The 24,489-nt window shown below is 44.5% G+C and overlaps 1 protein-coding gene across 4 annotated transcripts in view; it reads left to right on the forward strand.

The window, feature by feature from the left end:
- Positions 1 to 24,489, forward strand: part of LOC133387020 (tyrosine-protein phosphatase non-receptor type substrate 1-like) — a 170,534-nt gene that overhangs the window by 128,025 nt on the left and 18,020 nt on the right. For all 4 annotated transcript variants that reach the window (XM_061630914.1, XM_061630911.1, XM_061630913.1 and 1 more), the window contains exons 3-4: positions 19,498 to 19,839; positions 22,367 to 22,681. In XM_061630914.1, the coding sequence (XP_061486898.1) occupies positions 19,498 to 19,839; positions 22,367 to 22,681 (657 nt within the window). The remainder of the gene's footprint in view (positions 1 to 19,497; positions 19,840 to 22,366; positions 22,682 to 24,489) is intronic.

The following is a 24,489-nucleotide window of genomic DNA, read 5'->3' on the forward strand; positions in this document are numbered from 1 at the left end:
ATAGTCGAAATCAGGACTCGTCCCAGACCAAAAGAAAAAAGAAAAAAATTAAAAAGAAACACGCTGAAGTCTAGGCCCAACTCACTTGACATATTAATTCTGGCACAAGTTGTCAGGCCTGTCACGCCAATAGAATTATTGAATCTGAATTGAGGAAAATTTATATCGATGTTCTAGCTCAAGGTTATGTGTTGAAGTGGTGGCTTTCTGGCTGGTGGGTGGATGGGTCTGCTGACTGTTCCTCATCTTGAGTGACAAATGCATTTGTTTTTCATGATTGCTTTTATGGATAGTATAACTGGCATTTGGGGTATAGAAGCCTATAGGCCCTACAGACTTCCAGACCCCAAAAGCCAGTTAGGGCCATGAATCTGTTCCACTGCTGAATACAGCTATGATGCTATCCATGCAGAGTTGGGCTTTGTATCCAGGATCCCTGAAGCTGGGTTCAGAACAGCTCTGGGAATTCTGAGAATGGCTCTGGAAGAGTTAGTTCAATGGTAGAGCATCTGCTTTGAATTCAGAAGTTCCCATGTTCAGCCCCCGGCATCTTTAGGTACACATTGCAAAGACTTTCCTTTAGGGTTGCCAGGTCAGAAGCATCCCAAACCCTGAGATTTCAGGGGCAGGCCTTAGCGATGTCATGGGGGCATGCCCTAGTGATCACATAGGGGTCAGGCCCTGGCCATGTCATAGGGGTGGGCCAAGGTGATGTCATTAAGCATCAAACACAGTTGCTTGGAGCATACCACTCAAACAAAAAAAATCTCTGATTGGAAATTATGATAGAAATCTTAGCTAAATGAAGGTGTTCCTAAGTCTAGCTGAAGTGACAGGATCATTCCTTCTCACCTGCTTAGTCAGCCTGGGTAAGGAACATTTAATCTAGCCTAATTAATTTTAATTAATTTTTAAAATGGAAATCAGCTACAACATTTTCTGGGTGACCATAGGCTACCCACCATCTCTCAGCCTAATCTGCCCTTCAGGGTGAAAACAATGAAGGGGGACCATGACCACCTCAAGGAAGAAGAGCACACTTAAAATAAAGAGGAAATAATAATGTACAACCATAGTTGTACAATCAGCTACAAATCGAGACATAGTATGAAGAAATATTTATATAAGTCAGAGTTGTTTTTTATTTACACAACCTATAAAGATATTTATAGTGCAATCCTATGCATGTCTACTCAGAAGCAAGTGGCAATGTATTCAGTGGGGCTTACTCAAACAGGATGCTTGCACAGGACTGCAACCTCATGTGATAAAGAACTTTACTCACCCAACTCAAAATTCAGAATCATGCCGCTTTTAGTTGTTTTGTAACTGTTTTATACTTGTTTTATGGTTATTGGATTTTAGGTGGATATATTTCTTGTTGTGAAGTGCCTTGGTTTCCAACCCTACCTCACAAGGTTGTTGGAAAGATTCCATATACACACACACTGTAGATGCAAAATACAGACACCCCATATAATAGTTTATTGTCAAAACCAGTTGGTCATTGCAGAACTTTTTTTAAAAAAAATTAGTATTAGTTTCATACCAAATAAAAGCAGTGACACCTAAATGAGCCCTGCCTAATTGCTTTAAAATAGGATTGGAGAGGGAGAGAAAGATTTACAACACAATCCTTTGCATTGTTCACTCAAAAGTCCTAACCGTGTCAACTCAAAAGTAAGTCCTACTGAATTAAATGGGGTTTACTCCCAGATATGTGGAAAGCATTGCAGCTTTACTCCCAGAAATAGGATTAAAGCTTCATACTGGGAAAGTTTTCAAAACAGGCTATGAATAAACTGCCCTCTTCAACAAGAAAATTTAAAGTTGTTTGACTCCTTGTAATTAAAAAAGTCTAACACATTGTAATGGCATCATAACCTGCAGCATGTACACTTTTTAAAATTTCTGTTCAAAAATTATTTGCAAGATAAAATGTATAATATGCTATTTTTTTGCAAGTAATTAAAAACCTGCATGTACACTTTTTTTATAATCATAACTGACATTGTTTATTGTGCATGCCTCCTGAGATCCTGCTGTGATCTCCTATTCTAGATCTGCACAGGGAAAGTGTGGATAAAAATGAAAATATCATGCAAAAATGCATTATGATGAGAAATGGCATGCATAAATGTGTACATTTATCAAAACTACCTACAAAAACGTGTTTACCAGGAGAAATCTCACTTAAATGCTGGAGAATTTTCATGAGGATTTTTTTAAAAAAATCAGAAATTGCTGCAGAAATGTGGAGAACTAAATTTAAGAAAAATGAGAAATTGAGAGAACCGAAACTGACAGATCTTTCCATCCCTATTCAGTGCAGAATGCAGCTAGGGTAACCCTGAAATGTGGACACCCAGCCTCTGCCTTAAATACCTGCAGCAAAGGAAAGCCCTCTGTGTAGGGTAGCCGTGTGCCTTACTTTACTGACCTCTGTTTGAAAGTGTCTTCTGTTTGACTCCATCTGCACTGTACATTTAAAGCAGGATCATACCAGTGCTTCTCCCAGAGCATCCTGGGCAGTTGATACTGGTGGCTTTAATGTTGGTGGGACAGTGAATCTGCTCTGGGTTTTATCCCAAACTTTCAAGGTTTGGACAAAATCCAGAGCGGATTCACTGCCCCACTGACATTGGAGCCACCAGTCTCCACTGATCCCAGGAACTATAGTTTGTTGAGGCTGCTGAGAGTATGGAAGCGCTGTGTGTAATTTGTGTGCTTAATTTAGTTTAAAGCAACACCACAGCAGCAGAGTAACAGCAGATGTTGAAATGCGAGTGTGCCAGCGTGTGCATGCGTTTACCTAAGAAAGCAGGCTTTTACCCTGCATCAGCATCACTGAGACTGGAGACTTAGTAAAATAAGAAAAGCTACTTTTTTGATAGAAATATAGTTGATAGGAAGGCATACCTAGTTCTAACTAACTAGCTAAGTTGGAGGCATAACGCCCAGGTGTAGGAGTTAGCCTCATGCTTGGAGAGAGCAGAGACAAAGGGAGTCTCCTCTCTCCTGGACAGCCGAGAAGAAAGGAATGGAAAGGGCAGAAGGAGGAGGGGCAGGTAAGCTTCCCTAAAGGCGCCACAGTCTAGCAACAGAAGGAAGTCAGTCAGAGCATCACAGGTAAAAGGTAAACAAGCCTGTCCATCTGGAGGACCCTAGCTCTATCTTCCCTCTGGAGCTTAAACAAAAGAACAAAACAGGAGTTGCTTTTGCCCCACTTCCAACACATACTGCTCCTTGGGGAGCCACACAGGTTTTTGCCCAAAGATTGTTCTTACACTCTGAGCTCACGTTCTTTTTTTAATTACATGGCATAGTCTTCTCTGGAGTGCAAGACTGACTAAACTGAACATTTTCAGGATTACAAGATCCATGCATCATCTTTCATACCCTCCTCCCCATCTGAATGCAAGAAGTTGTATTGAACAAAGTCCTACTCAGGGTAGACCCAATGAAATTAATGAGTTATGTAATTAGGGTCTACTCTGAGTAGAACCAGCATTGAATACCATCCAAGGCCTTTTCTGCCGACGTGACTCAAATGTCACAATCTCTGTCCTTATCATGGTACCTTTAGGGTCTAGACAGATGGGCACAGCTGTCTTGGAACGTGCAGTTTCATCTCCCAAGGAATGTTGTTTTCCTTTAATCTGATGTAAAATGGTCCTGTTTATAGCCTCAAGCAACCTGTTTTTCGTCCTGGCAATCTTGGAGAGCCACTTTTCCAAAGATTCACTCATCCTTCTCTCATTAATACAAGCCATATTGATCACCTTAAAATAATAATATTTTAATTATTACCATAATTAATAAAAATAATTTTAATTTTAATTGATTAAAAATAAAAATACTAACATTATAAAGAATAACAGTATACGTGATTATATTCCAGTCTCATTTTGCAAAAAAATCTGACTTAATATGGTGTGAGACAGTCTGCAACGCACTGCATCCGTAAAACCTTTTTGTGTCTACCCTTAAGGTCACCTCTGCTGGTGGCAGACTGTGGAGCTGATTGAAAGATTAGGGACAAAGTATCTGGACAGGATGTCTGGTTTTATATTGGGGGCATTGCGACTGACAGCTTGAGGGCAGTTGCTCAATGAGCAGGGGACTCACAGAGGGAAGAGATGCTGGAGGTAAAGGAGATTACTGCTGGCAATCACCTCTATAAGGTGAGATGTGGGAAATGGCTAGGTCTCTCCCTGCCAGACAGAGTCAGAGTGCTGGTTTGGTATGTGAATGGAAAGATCAGAATGCGGGGTCTTCAGTTCCAGCCTTCTCCTGCAGAAGATTCACAATGTCTGTCTGGGTAGTTTCAGGGATTTGTGGCAGCTCTCTGGACCAAGTCTGATTTAGAACCTTAAGAAGGAACAGCAGCAGAGGCCAGTCCAAAGTGAGCACCTGGACAGAGCAGGCACACAGCTCACCTGCTCACACCCTTTCCCACTTAGAGGCAGATGCAATGTATTGCTATTTACATTTCAGCAATTATTTCTAAATGTGCATCTATGCATACAAACCAGCATATGCAGATGCTATGCAAATACATGCCCTCTTTTTTGGGTGCTCTGTAAGCGGCCACTCTGCCTCCCCCTCCTGAGGCAGTCTGTTCCACTGTCAAGCCACATTTACTGTTAGGAATTGTCTCCTAAAGTTTAGCCGCAATCTGCTTCCCTGCAGTTTTCAGCCATTGGCTCTAGCATAGGGGTGTAGTCATCCAGGGTCTCAGGATCTTAGACACCTTACTTTTGGGGGGAGCTGGGTCCCAGCAGGGTCCCCATGTCTCCAACATCCTATGAGCCAATGAGCATGAAAGTGGAGTGTGTTAGTCATTGAGAAGTGTCTTCTAACTTGCTTCCTTGTCATTTCCTGCTGATTGGAGCCAGACAGAGACAAAGATGTTTTTATTAGTTCCTACTTCAAAAAGCTAAGTTGTGGAGAGTGAAAATTCTGTAACTGCAGAAGGAGAGACAGTGAATTCTGATGATAGCATCCCATCTACATCATCAAGCAATTTGGTAGCAGCAGGAGATAAATGAGTAGACACAGAACACAGTAATTCAAGCAGTATCTCTGACAGTGAGAAAGACCATTAAATGGTGGCAGTGATGGAGAAGCAGAAAGCAGTATTCACGCCTGGCCAGATTATAATCTTGGAAGGGGGCGTGGCTGTGACCAATATGAACTTTTGCACTTCTGAATTTTCCACTACACTACTGTTCTATCCCTGTGCGCTGGAGTAACAGCGAACAAGCCTGCTGCATCTTCTTCATGACAGCCCTTTGGATAGTTGAAGACACACTGTACCAATTCACGTTATCCCTTTATCTGCCAAACCCACAAAAATACAGAAGAAGGAGAGAGATTTTTACACGAGGGGAGCAGAACCTGCGGCCTCCAGGTATTTTTTATTATTTATTTCTTTTATTTATTATTTGATTTATATCCCACCCTTCCTCCCAGCAGGAGCTGAAACAACTCCCATTATCCCTGACCGTTGGCCATGCTGGCTGGGGCTGATGGGAACTGGAGTCCAGTAACATCTGGAGGGCTTCAGATTCCATGTGGTTGAACAGCCACCGTTTCTTTACCACCCCAAATCCCAAGTCACACAGTCCATTTCTTTGCATCCATCTCCCCAGGTCCAGATTAAGTTGAGGAGGGCCCCTAGGCTGATTCTGAGCCGCCCACCATCCCATCCCATCCCCCCTGCTTCACCTACCTTTCTGCTTTTTTTGCGGCTGCGCGCACTGCACACACAGGTTTGCCATAAATCAAGATGGCGGCCGAGCTTTCCCTAAGGGGCTGATGCCTCTGCCGCCATCTTGGTTGATGGCAGCAATGTGCGCGTGTAGCATGCATGCGTGCCATCAACCAAGATGGCGGCAGAGGCTTCAGCCCCTTAGGGAAACCTCGGCCGCCATCTCGATTGATGGCAAACCACAAAAAACAGCGGAGAAAAAGGTAAGTGAAGCGGGGGGATGGCGGGTGGTTCGGAAGCTCTTGTCCCGCGATCCGCGACTCCTGTCCTGCTTCTGTGGATTGCGGGCCCCCAAGAGCTCTGGGCCCCTAGGCTTCAGCCTACTAAGCCTAATGGATAATCTGGCCCTGCATCTCCCTGTCATTTGAGCCCAAGCTGAAAGCAAAAATTAGCATCTTCTTAACTATTTTTAATGTTTGTGACAGAATTGGTGAGAAGATGATAAAAATTCTTTATTTCAGGAGCCGGCACAAGCTGGACCGCTAGCCAACTTCCAATGCCTTGCTGGTTTGCTGGGCTTCTTGCAAAGAACGCCGGCCTAGGTAGACCTTAATCTTGTCCAGCAAGATACTTTTCTTATGGTTTTAAGCAAGAGCGCAAACTCGGGATCACTTCATTGTTGGCTTGCTATGCTTATATACCTCCTTTTCACCTCTGTCCTTGAGGTGATTCACTAATGGTACTGGAGGAGACAGTTCGGGGGGGGGGAAGGCAAATGGCAGCTCATCGCAGCTGAGCAGATGGAGAGGGCTTTGCTTGCTCACCCTTCTGTCAGATAAAGCCAGGCAGAAGAGCCACTGATGGAGGCAACTCTAGGCAGGATGGAACACAAATGGCCACTGCCTTTTTGGCTAGGCCAGTGGACGGGTCCTGCTGTCTCTCCTGTGCTTCTTACGCCTCCGCTGTTAAAAGATCTAAGTATGTACTCCTGCAGTGGAAATTTTAAAGCACATGGCGAGTTTAGTAAAAAGAAGAATTAGACCACACAGGCGTGAAGTTTGCCCATTCCTGCATCATTAGAGCAAGAAGAAGTTTAATGATCACACGCTCTTCCAGTTCATACCCTTAGATTTATATTAAAGCTAAAAATGCTAAGCTGCTTCATATTGTTAATTTTAAAAAAGGGAAAAGGACAGAAATGTTTGCTGAATTCTTTTGTTCTGCTCTAAGTGCTAATCTTCTGGCAAAGCTTATCTTGTTTATCTTAATTAAACACACTGAGCTCTTGCAAGGCCTTTGGTTTGATCTAGCAGCTCAGTGCTAGCAATGCTTAATTGCCAATTAGTGTTGTTTGGGAAAACCTCAAGAAGAAAGGAAATACTTGGCAGCATTTGAGATAAAAACAAAAGCAAATAAAGAGATGGTAGACCCGTCCCTAACAGCAATAGCCTACCTCTCAGACAGGCAGAGTTGGTACTCTTGTTGAGACTAGCAAGCATGATTTTGCTTTACTATATGCTATAGCTTTGCTCTTCAACAGTGCGTATACATACAGTGCTTATACATACAGCCTGTGGCCTTCCTATCTGCAAGCAGCTGCTTCTCCCCCAGAGACTATTGTAGTGTTATGGAATGTTCACAAAAATTCAAACTGCTTAAGTGCAAACTGTAATGATAACAGAAACCAAAACATTGTGTGAGTGGTTCATGGAAGGAAGCAGTTCTGAGGAACACTAGGGTTAGGGTGTCAGCAATCATTGTGAGATCTGTTAATAAGAGTTGTATAGAGTTGTATAAAGAGTTTGTTCTACATGTCGGTTTCCTATTGTATCATTTAATAAAAGATCCATCAGCCAATATTATATGGATACACCAATACATGGAATGTCCTGCTAACATAGGAACATAAGCAGAACCTGCTATATCAAGCCAATGGCCCATCCAGTGTCCTGTCCTCACAGTGGCCCCCAGAAGCCTCTGGGAAGCCCCAAGCAGGACCTGAGTGCAACAGCACTCTCCCCACCTGTGATTCCCAGCAACTGTCATTCAGAGGCATACTGCCTCCAACAGTGGATGTAGAACAGAGCCAGTGTGGCTGTTAGCCATTGTTAGCCTTATCCTCCATGAAAGGGTCTACTAATCCTCTTTCAGAGCTATCCAAGTTGATGGTCATCACTGTTCATGCATTACTCATATGTACTTGTACATTTTACATGCTTTTACATGCTCTTAATGTCTTTCGATGTCTCTGTTTTTAACTGTTTTCAATATATCTTTATTTTTAATAGTATTTTTTTTTACCACTTTGATGTTTGTTGGCCTGGGTTCCTTTGAGAGGAAGGGTGGGATATTTATTTATTTATTAAATTTATTAGTCACCCATCTGGCTGGCTGTCCAGCCACTCTGGGCAACGTACAAAATAAAAACATACAAATACATTAAAACATTAAAAATCTCAACAATAATAATAAAACCTAACCCACCCCAACATAGAAATTAATAATAGGTCGCTTTGTGTCTACTCTAAAGCAGGGCCACACTTTTACACCGGCCTTCATTCTTCCAACAACGGTGTATTGAATGCGGTTGCCTGAAAAGACACCCCAGTGTGCAAGGGCCCGCATACATGAGGGGGCTGTGTGCATCAGTTGTACTTCAGGCCTCTAGTGTGACAAGATAATGATTTGATGACATCCGAAGGCACGGTAGTACCCCCAAACCTAGCACCTTTGTGGAATGCGTGCATCACAAGAGCCTTTATGTAGTAGCTTTGCTGTTCTGGCTTGGAGACAGCGGGGGTTTTTAAGCGTTATTGGAATGCAACCTGCAGTGCCGGCTTAATTAAAATTCAGTTCTAAATACACTGATTTCTGTCACTTTAAAAATAGCTCCTGTACTTTCCTACTATAGCCTCTTGATGATTCTCGGTTCCTGAGCAGGTGTACCAAATGGGGCAGGAAATGCATCTCTCTTAATTGCAGGTCTGAAGGGCTCTGGCCCTCCTCTTATGAAAGATTCATAAGGGTTGGAAGTAGGGTTGCCAGGTTCTTGGCCTGAGACTGATCCTGTATCTTTAGGAGAAGAGAAAGTCAGTCAAGTGCAAGTGTTCTTGCAGCTCTGTAATGGGAAAAACCACAAGGTGGAATTCTCCCTTTCCCCTGCACAACTTTTAAAGAGGCTGGGCCTGGCAACCAAGAGGTCTTCTGTATCTTTAAAAGTTGTGCAGGGGGAAGGGAGAATTCCACCTTGTGGTTTTTCCAATTGCAGGGTTGCAAGAACACCTGCACTTGGCTGACTTTCTCTTCTCCTAAAGATACAGGATCAGTCTCAGGCCAAAAACCTGGCAACCCTAGTTGGAAGGCATCCAAAATCCATACAGCCTAATCCTTTCCCCACCTAAACCAGAAGTGGAGAACCTTCAGCCCACCAGGCTGTTGTGTATATGCAGAGAGTTCTGAGCTGTGTGTGTCTGTTTACTTGAAGAAGCAAGCTTTTACCCAGCCTTTAAACCAGTGAGACTTTAAAAAGTGTAAATGGACTGCCTTCAAGTCGATTCCAACTTATGGCGACCCTATGAATAGGGTTTTCATGGTAAGCGGTATTCAGTGTGGGTTTACCATTGCCTCCTTTTGAGGCTGAAAGGCAGTGACTGGCCCAAGGTCATCCAGTGAGCTTCATGGCTGTGTGGGGATTGGAACCCTGGTCTCCCAGGTCGTGTTGTTGCGTGAATTTGTATATTTGTTAGCAGAGTAACTCAGCGGTCTGAAATGCGTGCCAGTGTGTGCGTTTAACTAAATAGCAGGCTTTTACCCTGCGTTGAGATCACTGAGACATAAGACTTAGTAAAATAAGAAAAGCTACTTTATTTATAGAAATACAGAGTAGATAGGAAAGGCATACCTAGTTCTAACTACGTTGGAGGCCCAGGCTTGGGAGTCGCCCTCATGGCTTGGAAAAGAGAGAGCAAATACAAAGGTGCCTCCCCTCTCTTAGATAGTTGAAGAAGAGAAGAGAGGAAAGGGTGGAAGGAGGAGGAGCAGATAAGCTTCCCTAAGACATATCAATCTAATGACGGAAGGAAGTCAATCAGAGCATCACAGGTAAAGGTAGTCAATCCTAGCCATCTGGAGGACCCTAACTCTATCTCCCTTCTGGAACATAAACAAAAGAACAAAGCAGGAGTTGCTCTTGCCCCACTTCCAACAGGTTGCAGTCCAACACTAACCACTGCACCACACTGGCTCTCATGCCAGTCAATGGAGAGACTGGTAAACCTCCTCTCCTCCTAATTCTTAGTTCCAGGAATGCATGGCATGTTGCCATCAGCTTATGTCATGGATGGGGAAACTGATGCCCTCCAGATGTTGTTGGACAACAATTCCCATCTTCCCTGACTATTGGCCATGCTGGCTGGGGCTGATGGGGTCCAACAGTATCTGGATTCTGGAGAGCTGCAGGCCTCCCACCTTTGCATTATGTGTTTCCTTTTCCTGTTCTCCCTTACTGGCTGCCGCTGGGACTGGGGATGTGGCTGGGGATGCCCATAGTGGTGACATCCTATCGTGCATTTGAGGAACTAGACATTACTGGGAGAAGAGGGGAAACTGGGTGAAGGGTTTCTGGTTTTGAAGGCAAACCAAGTTTGACTTCACAGCTGTTTTTGTCCTGAGGCCTCAGAATGTAAATTGCAAAATAACCTTCGAAAACATAGAACCAGTAAGGGTTGTTGTTTTTTTATTCCACTAGCGCTCTGGGGAATTTATTCCCAAAGTTTGCATTTTGAGTAGGTAAGGAGATGCACACAGATGGGGGAAGATTTTATTTAGTTTGCATTTTAATGAGCAACTACCTCATCTGCACATCTCAAAGCAGCATGAGAACCAACATATACCTATCCTTACAAAGTTGCCCTTCTCCAAATTTTGAAATGCATTTTTCCAGCTGAACAATGTATACAAAAATGGTATGCTATAGTAAAGTGTGCATATAAAAGCATATATTAGTGAAACTATCATACAGAAATGCATTATCTCAGATTTCTTGCAAAACTGTTTATATTAGACAAACTGTGTTTACTAGGAGAAATTCACATTAAAATGCTGACAAACACACACGCACAGTTCAGTTGTTCATAGCAAGGCAGCAGGAAGCTCTAGAAATGTATTTTTTAGAAATGATGCTTTAATACAGGGTTCTCCAACCTTTTTAGGCCAGTGGGCACAATTTGGATTTTTTAATGGAGTGCTGTGGGCATCACCCTCTCTGCTCTTCTCCCAGATTATCCCCTTCCAGGGAGACAGAAATAGAAGTTGGGAGTCGCACACCCACACACACATCACTTTTTCAAGGGATCTAGATAAAAGTCCAATATAATTAATCAGAGTCTTCAAAAGCTATAGAACTGAAGGAGGAAGTGGGAAAGAGCATCACTCTTCCAACTTTCTCTTTCAGCTCTATGTACTTTCCAAGGGAGAAAAAGGTAATCATCTTTACCACCTCATGACCAAGGGGGCGGTGAGTGTGTCGGGTGGTAGTGTGTGGGGGAAACAGAATTTTCACAGGCACTAGGGGAAGCCCGCAAGGGCATCATTGTGCCCACGGGCACCATGTTGACAACCCCTGATTTAATTGGAACAGAATGTACATTTAATAGTTTATATACAATTATCATTTTTTAAAACACATCAATTCTCTCTAACTCTTGTCCCGCCAAACTACTGAACAGCTCTGGGGCACCCTTGTCCATTTAGCCATTTTGGAATTGTCCCTTAATGATGAGACAGGTGTGTGAAATCTCTTGGAGGCAATTGATGGAAGCAGTACTCACTCCTAATTAATGAATATCCAATCAGTTCCCCAGATTGAGTCAGTTTCTTCCTACATTCAGAGGATAGCCTACACTGGTCTTCCTGCACTAGAAATATTGGCATCAACTTTTTTTTTTTTGTTAACCCGAAACAAGCTCCAGCTTTCAGGAGGGTTGTCCCCTTGGGAGAACAGACCTGAAGTTATTCATTTCAAAGCCCTATTGATTTCAGTGGGAAAGATGTGCTTAACCCCCTGCCTTCCCCTTCTTGATTGAAGCTTAATAGATTTAACTTCAACTAGATTGGGCTCTAAATGCACTGAGTTGTATCCAGAGCAGACCCACTGAAATCAATGGCGCTAAGTTAGCCTTGTCCATTAATGTCAATGTATTTTAAATTGTTGTTGTTGTTGTTTATACTTGTATACTGCCCCATAGCCGAAGCTCTGTGGGGGGTTTACAACATAAACATCAATATACAATCACATTTGATACAATTGCTAATATTAAAAAAGAAATAATTCACATTTTAAATAAACATAACTGAACAATAAATATCTAACAATATACATAACATGAAAACAGAATAAATCCGATACTAAACAAAACAAAAGGAATATAAGAATTATCAAATATATCTAAAAATATTCTCTAATTTCCCATTGTGCTCCTCCCCACCTGACCACCATCTTCTCTAACCGGTAGCGTTATGAACATTTCTTCCATTGTCTTCTTTCTCCAAGACAGCCCCAAGATGACTCCAAGTGCGACGCTAAGTGGAATGGAGAGCCAGTGGCCCTCCAGATGTTGTTGGACTCCAACTTGCATCAGCCCCAGCCAGCACGGCCAATGGTCAGGGATGGTGGGAGATGTAGTCCACCACATCTGGAGGGCTACAGTGTTGCCCTTGTAGAACTCAGCAGGGAGGAGGATGGGGACAAAACTAGAATTAGTTGACTCCGTTGGCTGTGGCTCCACCTACGGTTGGCCTCTCTGCCTGCAGCCCTACCAGATCTAATGGGCACAGATCCACTATCCGGGTCTCTCCTAAATGCCCCACTGCTATAGGCATGCCCCCATATCTGTCCTCCCAGCAGTATGTTCAAATAGGTGGAGCTGCCAGCTTTTTCAGCTGTATTATTGGCTCTACCTCTTTCTGAGGTGTTAAACACTTTATGTAGAACTGATTTGGGAGTGGAAATCATAGTAGTCTCTCCACGGCTGTCAACAGATGAGTAGAAAGGGTCCATTTCTACCAGGCCCAGGCCATCAGGGTGCCCAGACTCTTAGCTTTCATGTTTAAAAAAGAGTAAGTTTCTAAGTGCCCTGGAACAAAAGTTATACACCAAAATGTGAGCTGCCCCCTCAATCAATTTCTGTGAAATGAGCTAGCCAGCTGCTCTAATCCTTGACCTTTCAGGTTTTTAACCAATGAGTGAAGCCAGAGCTGTGACTGACAAGGGATTTGTTGAACATGAGGCAATAGCTAGAAACCCTTGCAAGGGTTGAAAAGAGCTGCCTTTTCCTGCTTGTGCACATCACGTGAGTTGAGTAAGCTTATAGCTTTCAGCAGCAGCACATGTGCCTGCCTGCCCGCTTTTCTCACTGTGTGTGCAACCAGTACAAAGTCCAGAAGATTGAAGAAGCACATACAAGACAGCAGGCTCTTATTTATTATTTATTTATTTTATTTTATTAAGCTTATATACCGCCCGACTAGCAACAGCTCTCTGGGCGGTGAACATTAAAAATACAATAAAAATAACACAATACAGTATATCACAATACAAAACTGTACACAAAACTGTACAGTCTAAAATCAAAATATAATAATTTAGAATTAACAGGAATTAAAATGCCTCAGAGAAGAGAAAGGTTTTAACCTGGCGCCGAAAAGATGATAGTGTCGGCGCCAGGCGCACCTCCTCGGGAAGACCATTCCATAGTTCGGGGGCCACCACTGAGAAGGCCCTAGATCTTGTCACCACTCTCCGGGCTTCCCTATGAGTCGGAACCCGGAGGAGGGCCTTCGTAGTAGACCGTAGTGTATGGGCCGGTTCATATCAGGAGAGGCGTTCCGACAGATATCGTGGTCCCGCGCCGTATAAGGCTTTATAGGTAAGTACCAACACTTTGAATCTGGCCCGGAAGCATATTGGAAGCCAGTGCAAACGGGCTAGCACAGGTGTTATATGCTCAGACCGCTTAGTTCTTGTTAGCAGTCTGGCCGCCGCATTTTGCACTAGCTGTAGCTTCCGAATCGTCTTCAAAGGTAGCCCTACGTAAAGCACATTGCAGTAGTCCAGATGCGAGGTTACCATAGCATGTACCACTGATGTGAGGTCCTCCTTACTCAGATAGGGACGTAGCTGGGCTACCAACCGAAGTTGGTAGAACGCATTCTGGGCCACCGAGGCTACATGAGCCTCAAGTGTGAGGGAAGAGTCTAAGATGACTCCCAGACTACGCACCTGTTCCTTTAGGGGGAGTGTAACCCCATCCAGGACAGGGTATATATCCACCATCCGATCAGAGAAACCATCCACCAACAGCATCTCAGTCTTGTCAGGATTGAGTCTCAGTTTGTTAGTTCTCATCCAGTCCATTGTCGCAGCCAGGCAACGGTTCAGCACGTCGACTGCCTCACCTCTTGGGTGGTATGCACAGTAAATAATTTCAATGATGATAATAAAAGTGTACATGCAGGGGGGGTAATTATTTGCAAAAAAAAGAAGCATATTATACATTTTATCTATCAAATACTTTTTGAACAAGAAATAAAAAGTGTACATGCCATTTATGATGCCATTACAATATGTAACTGCTTTCCAACTATAAGGAGCTATATAAGTTTAAATTTTCCTGGACTGCTGAACAGAGCAGAGTATTTGTCTAATTCATAGCCTGTTTTGAAAATCTTCCCAACATGAGGCTTTAATCCTATACTCGATTTTCTGGGAATAAAACTGCAATCCTAATCCCACGTACCTAGGAGTAAATCCCATTGAATTCAATAGGATTTATGTTTGAGTAGGCATGATTAGAACTGTGCTGTAAATCAGTGGGATTTATGAGTATACATACACACACACCCCTCCTATTTTAAAGGCAAGTAGGCAGTGCTTACTTAGGTGTCACAGCTGTTATTTTTTAGGAAATTAATACTGATATTAAAAAAGTTCTGCAATGATCAATATATAATAATAGATTATTATATGGTGTGTATGTATTTTTACATCCCCAGTGTGTGTATGGTGTCTTTCTAACAATCCTGTGAAGTAGGTTAGGCTGAGAATTGGTTCAGTCAAGCTGCACATGCCGTGTGTGTGTGTGTGTGTGTGTGTGTAAAGTTGTTTTTTTTAGTAATTTGGTGTAAAATATCAGGACAGTGGAATGCTGCAGTTTAAAGCAATTTTGGGGGCTGCTTTTGTACATTTTCCCCTCACTTTAGAATTTGTGAATATGATATGATATATTTGCACCTCACTTTTCTTCCTGGGTCCTTCCTCCCCCTTTTATCTTTGCAACAACCCTGTACGGTAGGGTAGGCTGAGAGTTGGTTCAGACAAGCTGCACAAGTTTTTTAGCTGCTCTTGTCTTTTTAAATTATTTCAATATTTAAATGTTATTTAATAATTGCATGATTACGGTTTTTGAACTATTTAGAACTGTTGCAAAATGCCTTGTGAGGCAGGAGCTCTGAAAGGCAGGTTAAAATTCTGTTAAATAAATACATCTCAAATCAAGCCTGTGGATCCAAAATAACTGTTCATATTGGTAAAATATAAGCACCGGTTCTTGCCAATAGCTTGCCGAGAAGTGAGGGTTGGATAGGAATATAGAAGGCCCAATCTACATACAGTGTGCCAGGGCCAGGAAATCCTGTTGGCACCCCTGAGTTTCTCTGCAGCTTTCCTGTTCCCATTTACACCTCTAATATTAGCACAGTTGGCCCAAGAGATTCCATGTTTTTCTTGGCTGAAAGCTGCTTGCAAAAAAATAAAATTAAAAATCCTTTGGTTCTGTTTCTTCTTTATGGAATTGGCCGGTTTCTGAGCTTGTGGTAATATCAGGGAGACAGCTGTGAACTATTTTTATAGATTTTTGTCTAGCGTACCAGTAATTAGCTTAATATAAAGGAATGTGAAAGCAATTATGCTTTCAACATATACAGAACTTGAGATTTTGCATTCCACTAGCCCAGTGTTACCCCCCAAAAAATAATCATTTGGATTGTACAGATGTGTAAGAAGAGGGAAACATTTATCCAGATTTTTTGGGGGGGGGAGTTCTATCATGACTGTCATTTGGTTTGTCTTCATGCAGGAGATCTTAATGCTGTTGTTCCTGAGGGTGGTTGCATGGCCATTATCAGAGTTTTTCTTAATCAGAGACAATAGTCTCATCCCAAATATCTTACGGTTCGAATACAGTAACCAAAATCCCCTATTTTGAGGGTTCAGCGTTAACTTTATATAGGCACCAGCCTTCAGGGTATAGGTGTAAATCTAGGACTGAATACTAAATTTCTAGACATCCACATGAATTTGCTAGGCACCTGTGACTTACTTTTTCAGCAGCCCTGCCTTCATCCCAGAAAGGTGGTGATATGTGGTACATTAGCAAAACCCCACATGACTCTTTTTTTAAAAGTGCCTTTTTTTAAAAACGTAATTGTGAAAAATGAACATCCATTACACAGTGAGGAAACAGAATGCTTGAAGTGTTAGACAGTAAAATTGTACACTTACCTACAATTAAGGTGTGCAATTTTTTTGTACCAAACAATATGCCCAGAACAATTTGTATCAGCAGAGTGCTTAAACTATTTTCTCCTACATTTGCGTATGTGTTAAAACGCTAGGGTAGCCTTTGCCAAGCCGGTGCCCACCGGATATTTTGAACTATAACTCTCATCTCTGATGGGAGTCGTAGTCCAAAACATCCAAAGGGCATCAGGTTGACGAAAGCTGCCCTAAAACTATTGATAAAATATTTTAAAAGCCAACCTGGTCGTTCTGTATCCAGGAATATATCATTGCAAAATGTGTGTGTGTGTTTCTATCATATCTGATGAAAAGCGAGCAAACGTTACTGATGATGCGTAACAACCAGCAACAGCCTTCCAAGAAATATCCAGGTTACAAGAAGATTAGGCTATAACTTGAATCTGTGCTGCAATTTTGACAGGTGAATCATGAATTCATATTATGTCATTTAAGGAAAGTGAAACCTCAATTCAAATGCCCAGCCAGTCTCTACTTAAGTGAGTACAGCCATCTGTAAAAGACTATAATATTTTATAATAAAAAAAAGATCTGTCCATTTTTTAAAAGGGGGTACTGAGAATCAGTTTTATGATTCATTTATATCCCACCTGTGCTAGGAGTGTGAAGCAGCCAGCTTGATGGCACTTCTGAAAATACTGACGGTGGAACAAAAACTCTGGAAATGGTTCCACTTCTGCTTTAGGCAGAATTGCAGCAGATTTGGATGGCTGTTTGCACCATAGATGGCCGCTTGTGTACTCGCCAGAAGCAACCAGACCTGGCTTCAGTCATTCCTGTTCAAGCCACTCCAGGTTAGAATACTGCAATGCAGTCAATGTGGGACCAGCCTTGAAGACAGTCTAGAAGCTTCACTTGGTTCAGAATGCATCGGCTGGAACCAGTCAAACTGATCCCATTAAACTGATCTTGTACCAGTTTCACGGGTTGCCATTTTATTTCTGGAATCAATTTGAGATGCTGGTCTTGCCCATTTAAAGTAGGGGTGAAGAGCCTGTGGGCTTCCAGATGCTGGGAATGTAAGAATGGCCTTAAGCCGTTGATCCTTCCAGCTCTTGTTCTTACTCATCTCTGATTGTGAACGGCTCTCCAGAGGGTCAGATGGGCAACTCTCCCAGCCCTGTGAAGAGATGCCACAGACTGAACCAGGGAAGTTCTGCATGCAAAGCAGGCGTTCTGCCCTGAGCACATCTCCTGACCATTGGCCATGCTTGCAGGGGCTGATGAGAGCTGGTAGTCCTGGAACATCTGGAGGGTCACATGTTCCCCATCCTCGCAAAATGGCCTCGGAGCAGAATATTTCAAGAATCGCCTTCCTCCATATAGGCTTCCCCTCCATGTTTTCGGAGACTTTGGGTTACACGTTTTTAAACACAGAGGAAATCTTCCTTCCGCATTTTGTTGTTGGTGTCATGAATATTTTATTTTGTTTTATTTATTATTGCATGTCTATCTGGTATTTCCTCCAAGGAGCTCAAGGTGGCACACACGTTTCCCCCCCCTCTCCATTTTATCCTCACGACAGCCCTGTGAGGTAGGTTAGGCTGAGAGGCTGTGACTTGCCAAGGTCACCCCATGAGTTTCATGGCTGAGTGAGGGTTCGACTCCTGGTCTCCTTGTCATAATCCAACTCTCTAACCACATCACCATATAGGTGATCATACAATATGATTCTCGCTTTGGCTGTGAGAGGTCCTGGTTTCAATTTCCAGACAAGTCCAGGTCTCTGGGGTAAGAGGGCCATATTAGCTCAGGGGTACAGCATGTGCTTTGCATGCAAAAAGGCCCCAGTGCTTGAAAGGACCAGATTTCAGATGATGGGAATGCCTCCTGCCTGAGTCATGGCTAAGTGCAAGTAGGCGATACTGGAGTGGATGGACCCGATAGTAAAATGCAGCTCTGTATGTCCATATTCAGTGGCAGCCCTATATGAATGTTAGAATGCAACATTAAGAACCCAACCCTACTGAATCAGGCCAAAGGCCCATCTAGTCCAGCGCTCTGTTCTCACACCAACTGCCCATTAGCTGTCAGGCCAAGTTCAAGGTTCTGGTTTTGGTGTACAAAGCCCTATGCAGCTCAGGACCAGGATACCTGAAAGATCGTCTAACTCCTTATATACCAGTTGATCACTGCGCTCTGCAGGTGAGGGCCTCCTGCAGGTACCATCTTATCAGGAGGTCCATTACACACAACATAGGAAGTGGACCTTTAGTGTTGTGGCACCAGCCCTTTGGAATTTCCTCCCCTTAAATATTAGGCTGTGAGCACAGTAGTCGCCTACAGAAAAGCTTTTACGTTGTCCACACCTGGAGGGCCAAAAGGTTGATCTACCGATCAGACGTGAAATCTATTTGAAGCCAATTTTTTTAAAAAAAAACTTGCTCGAGTTTATTTATATATTTATTTATTACATTTATATACCGCCCCAGAGCTGAAGCTCTCTAGGCAGTTTACAGCAAAGTTGATCACCCCCAGGTTTTACAGTTAAAAGGGACAGGGTTTGACGAACACTGTGTGCCCCCATTTTCAGAAAAGAGAAGTAGAAACACACTGTAACTAGCAGAACAGTAAGTGTGTCTCTACCCTTAGACAGGCACCATCTCTGTTGTCTTTTCGGTGCCTACTTAAGATCTTCCTCTTTCAACAAGCCTTTTAAGTAGAGACCTTAATCTAGTGTGCATCTATATTGTAATTGTTTTTAAGATGTTTTTCAAGATGTTTTTAGTGCTTTATCATCTGTTTGCCTCCCTGGGTTTCCTTTTGGAGGAAGGGCAGGATATAAATTTAATAAATAGTGACAATAACAACAACAGTAACAACCATACGCCTATATGGGAAGCCCATAACCAGAACCTGAGTGCAAATGGCTCTCCCCACTTGTGATTCCCAGCAACTGGTATTCAGGGCACACTGCCTCCAACAGTGGAGGGTGAACATAGCCATCTTTTACTGGTCAATCTTGTGCTCCGCAGTAGCCTCCTGTCTCTGCTGATGGTTGAAGGACCAGCATGGTCTCTATTCACAGATGATATGGAATAGAATGCACATTAAATGATTATCTGGCCCCTGAGATGTGCTTTCAAGCCACAGTGTGAGAGAGGGAAGTAGCACTGCAGTTTGCTTGGCACAAGGAGAACAACAGACTACCTTTTAGAGGAACCTCTTAACTAGGATATTTTTGTTGCAGGTGCCCAAGGCCAGGATCTGCAGGTGGTGCAGCCTCCGGGACCCTTGTCGGTGTCGGCAGGAGAGACCCTCACTCTGAATTGTGACTTGATTGGGCGTAGTCCACCAGGAGGCGTGAGATGGCACAAGGGCTCTGACAGAAAGCAGCCACCCATTTACAGTGACCTAGAAGCATATTCTTCCCGGGCAACCAGGATTTATAATGTATCACAAACAGACTTCAGCATCCGCCTCAGCAACATCCGACCCGAGGATGCCGGGACCTATTACTGTGTCAAGTACAGGGCAGGAAGCCCAGAGACGGAATACAGATCAGGAGCGGGCACTGAGGTGTCTGTGATTGGTAAGTGCCCCTCAAACTCTCGTTGTCCCCAAGGAGGAAAATCTGCCGCACTCGCCCCAGAAGTTCCATGTTGCACACAAATGCAAAGGCCTCTAAGGAACCTCAGTGTTTTTTAAAAAATGAAAAGCAGCCTGCAGGGGTGTGCATGTCTGAGTGGAAGACTGATGGAAAGAGAAAGGGTGCACGGCTCTTTCCCTGCTGGGTGCTTGTCTGCTCAAAATCTCTTTTTTTCCCCTCCCCTGTTATGGAAATATGTATATATATATGCAGAGATCCTCAGTGGTCTGAGCTGCGTGTGCCAGTGTGTATATTTATATTAGAAGCAGGCTTTTCCCCTGCATTTATATCACTGAGTCTTCAGACTTAGTAAAATAAGAAAAGTTACTTTATTTATAGAAATACATAGAAGATGGGAAAGGCATACCTAGTTCTAACTAAGTTGGAAACACAATGCCCAGACTTGGGTGTTGCCCTCATGGCTCAGGAGAGAGAGCAAAGACGTCTCCTGTGTCCTCGGATGGTTGAAGAAGAAGAAGACAAGGAGGGACAGGTCAGCTTCCCTGAGCATATCAGTTTACAACGGAAGGAAGTAGGTAGAGAACAGCACAGGTAAAGGTAGGCAAGCCTAGTCAGCTGGAGGATCCTAACTCTGTCTTCCTTCTGGAACACACACAAAAGTACCCAAACAGGAGTTGCTCTTGCCCCACTTCCAACATCCCCCAGGGTCCAAAGGCTGCTTTTCATTCTTTGAAAGTCTAGCCTTCATTACGAGCATTTATGTGTAATGTGTACTTAACACCCTTTAGAAACGCAGCCAGGTGGACAACCTATTGCAGGGGTGAGGAACACTTCTCAACTTGAGGGCCGCATTCTCTTATGGGCAGCCCTTCCAGGGGCCACATACCAGTGGTGGGCAGGGGCAGAGGCAAAGAGTGGGTGGAGCAACGGGTGTGAAATGTACCTTTGTACAGTAGGCTAGTTTTTACGTGCACACGCCCCTCCATTCTCCACCCAGGCTAGCAGGAGGCATTCTCGGAGTTCAAGACACATTCTACCTAAACAGAAATACTCAAGGAGAGTGTGAAGCAGGAACAATGAGGGGTGTGGCTGGAGAGGGGGTATGGGTTGGGGAGAGTCCCAAGGGCCAGATATTCTCATTTTCCCACTAGCAAGTTCTCTTGTGACTAACCTTTATAAGAAACAGCTCTCATAATGCCTACCATGTAGTAGGAACTGCATTCCATGGGAATAGGTGGCCTTGCCCTGCCCACCACCCCAGCCTGGTCTGATTTCCTAATTGATCTGAGGTGAAAAATTAAAATGTACTGCCTTCAAGTCGATTCCGACTTATGGAGACCCAATGAATAGGGTTTTCATGGTAAGCGGTATTCAGAGGGGGTTTACCATTGCCTTCCTCTGAGGCTGAGAGGCAGTGACTGGCCCAAGGTCACCCAGTGCGCTTCGTGGCTGTGTGGGGATTCGAACCCTGGTCTCCCAGGTCTTAGTCCAGCACCTTAACCACTACGCCATACTGGCTCTCTTTTTCCATTCTCTTAATTACCTGGGCATTTGCTGATGGTTCAGAACTTAGTCTTGAAGCCCTGGATTGGGCTGCAGAAATGGAATCATCAAGTTGCTGGCACAGGGGTCATTGATGCAATGCCTGCAGACGCCAGCATGCCCACCAACACCTTCCATGGTGCCTGTGAAAGGTCCCAGTAAATGTCCCCTGAAAAGGCCACCATGAGACAGTTTGCTCTTGCTCTATTCTTGCTTGCACTGACTTGGCCTCTCCTATGTTAAATGTGCTCCCTTAAACATGCCCACATTTCACTGGATGCCAGGACTGGACGCCCACCCTCCCTTCCATTCTGAACAGAGGAGAGTTGCAAAGAGTAAGGACCATTAAGGGCTGATGTAAGTGCCTTTTTCCCCATTGATGGAGGGCATGCCCTCATCATTTTGTGGTCTTGTCTCTAAGACATCATTTTGTGGTCTCTGTCTCTAAAAGAGATGGAGAAGGCATTTTGTATGATGCAACTCTGTGACTGGCACCATGGCGCACTCTCAAAACTGGCCCAGAACAGGTTGGCAACTCTTGGCTAGCGCAATGAGCATGAGAGGCATGGGCGCCATGAGCATATGATGGTTTGACTGTTAAGTTTTCTGTTTTTTCAAACCCACATAATAAACACAAATAGTCATGGAGTCAAGATGGCCTAGGCCACTGTACTTCAACCTTGGGTCCCCAGATGTTGTCGGACTACAACTCCCATCAGCCCCAGCCAGCTTAACCAATGGCCAAGGATAATGGGAGTTGTAGTCCGACAACATCTGGGGACCCAAGGCTGAAGAACAGTGGCCTAGTGTGTCCTCAGCCACATGTTCACAGTGCAGCTTTCAAAATAGTCCAAGTTTGGAGCAAAGCCAGGCAGAAGGAGCTCTGCTTTGTAGGAAGGATTTCCCTTGGGATTGGGTCCTATTCTGCAGGGAATACCTGATGATGTGTCAGTGCTTCCTCCCGCAGCCACCCCATCCCAACCATCTATCAGCGGCCCCACGAGCAGAGTGGAGTCGGGAACCTCGGCAACTTTCAACTGCACCTCGGACAGATTCTCCCCCCGAGAGATCAGAGTCACCTGGCTGAAAGGCATGAGCTGGATCAAAGCCCCAAAGCCCATTGTTTTGCCAGAAGGCGAGAGCATCTCCTACCAAGTCCGGAGCACAGCAGAGGTGCCACTCACAAAAGACGATGTGAAGTCCCAGCTCATCTGCCAGATCGACCACGAAACCTTACAGAGTCCCCTGCAAGAGGTTTTTAGACTTGGAGAGATCCTAAGAGGTACGAGGACTCTCAGATGGGGGGTCATGGCAAGGACGGGAAAGAGGCTGTGGATCTTGGATAAAAAGAACAGTTGGGGGTTGTTGCCCCTCTGGGCTCCTTGGAGGTGGGAAGGGAGAATATACAGCTATGAATCTCCATTATCAATCTTCCAAAGAGCATCTGGCTGGAGTCAGCTTGATGCAACAAGGCAACTCTTGTGCTCTTAAGAATGAGGCACAGTCTAGGAGGACTTTGGGGAAAGATTTGGCATGAGGAAGGGAACACGTGCTAGGGCAAGGCTAAGATCCAGCTTTCCGTCTGTGTGGCTTGATTTGATTTCCTTCTTGGTAGGGCTGAAAATAGAATAATGCCAGGTATAGCATGGGGGATTTCTACACTTGTGAATGGGCCACCTGACTTGCCAATAACTCTTGCTTAACCCTATTGAGTTGGCTGGGGTGAGAGGCCAGGAGAGTTGGAGACCCCCCTCCCCAATAGACTTCATTGACAAAAGTCTTTCTCCGGATCTTCAGTATGCAGAGGTGAACTTTTTCTCTAAAGGGGCAGCTTTGAGGCAGGCTACCCATAACATGCAAGCACCTGCTGGTCTTCTTGCTGTTGAAGCTCCTTTTGGACAGGGAGTGGGGACAAATGGGAAGGGTTACGCAGCAGGGCAAGGGTCAAGTGCCCCTTCCACCTCTCCCCTATGCTGCTGCTTCACTCTTAAATGCCCTTTCCCAAAGCAGTGAGCAAAAGGGCCAAAGGTAAGCATGGAGCGTTCACGGTGGTCCTTAGGGATGTTCAGTCAAGGGGAAATGCATTTCCTCCTTCCAGGATGGAGGCTAAGGCAGAGCCACACACCAACTTAAAAGAAGGCCAAATGTGCATGGGGTGCCTGTCCAGCCTCCACAGTCCACACACCCACTCAACAGCATCACACCAAGAGCATGTGATACTGGAATGTGAATGGAGCCCTGTAGAGCCACCTTTGCCAACCTGGCACCCGGCAGATGTTTTGGACTACAACTCCCATCACCCTAGGCAGCACAGCCAGTGAAGTCTGAAAAAGCTGGAGGGTGCCAGGCTGGCCAAGGCTGCTACGGAGTGTGCAAACTGTCTGCACCAGGGAAGGACAACTGCTTGAGCTGGGTGGTGGACCCTGTTTGCCTACGTTGCTTCAGGGCTTTATGGCCCCAGGCTGACCCCACAGAGGAGAAATTGGCAGCCCCCCCCCCAGGATCAAAGGGAAGGATGCCCCACTGGGATAGGCTGGCTCTGAAGTGACACCTTGTGTGCTGGTGAGCAGGATGGCTTCTCAGGCAGCTTTCTAAAAGCACAGGGAGGGCCCATTGCTCTGCCCAGCCCACAAGCAAAGGGAGGGGCCACCGGGGCGGGGGCTGCTCATGTTGTACCAGGGTGGAGCTTCTGAGAACGCTGAGGAAGGCAACAAACCCACCGGTGCAGCCTCCTCTCCCATGGCATTGCAAGCTGAACTGCCCCTGTTGAGTGCTGTCCTGCTTTAGAGCTCTTAAAGGGACAGCAACCCAGCCCTGATGGAACAGAGCAACTGCCTGTTGCTTGCCTTGCTAGAAAACAATGCAAACTATATAGTCCCAAGCACTGCAAAGAAAGCAAATCAGGAAATCCAAATAGTTACGTGTTCATAATGGGTTGTATCTTCTCGAAGTAGATCCTTTGAAATAAAGGACCTAATTTAGCCATGTGCATTGATTTCAGTGGGTAGGACAAACGTTAGAGACATCCTGGTATGTTCTAAGGACAAAATTGTGAGCTGATGTGCTTCAGGGGCTCTTTTTGCGCAAGTT

Source organism: Rhineura floridana, chromosome 6 (genome assembly GCF_030035675.1).
Source record: "Rhineura floridana isolate rRhiFlo1 chromosome 6, rRhiFlo1.hap2, whole genome shotgun sequence".
Taxonomy (NCBI): Eukaryota; Metazoa; Chordata; class Lepidosauria; order Squamata; family Rhineuridae; genus Rhineura; species Rhineura floridana.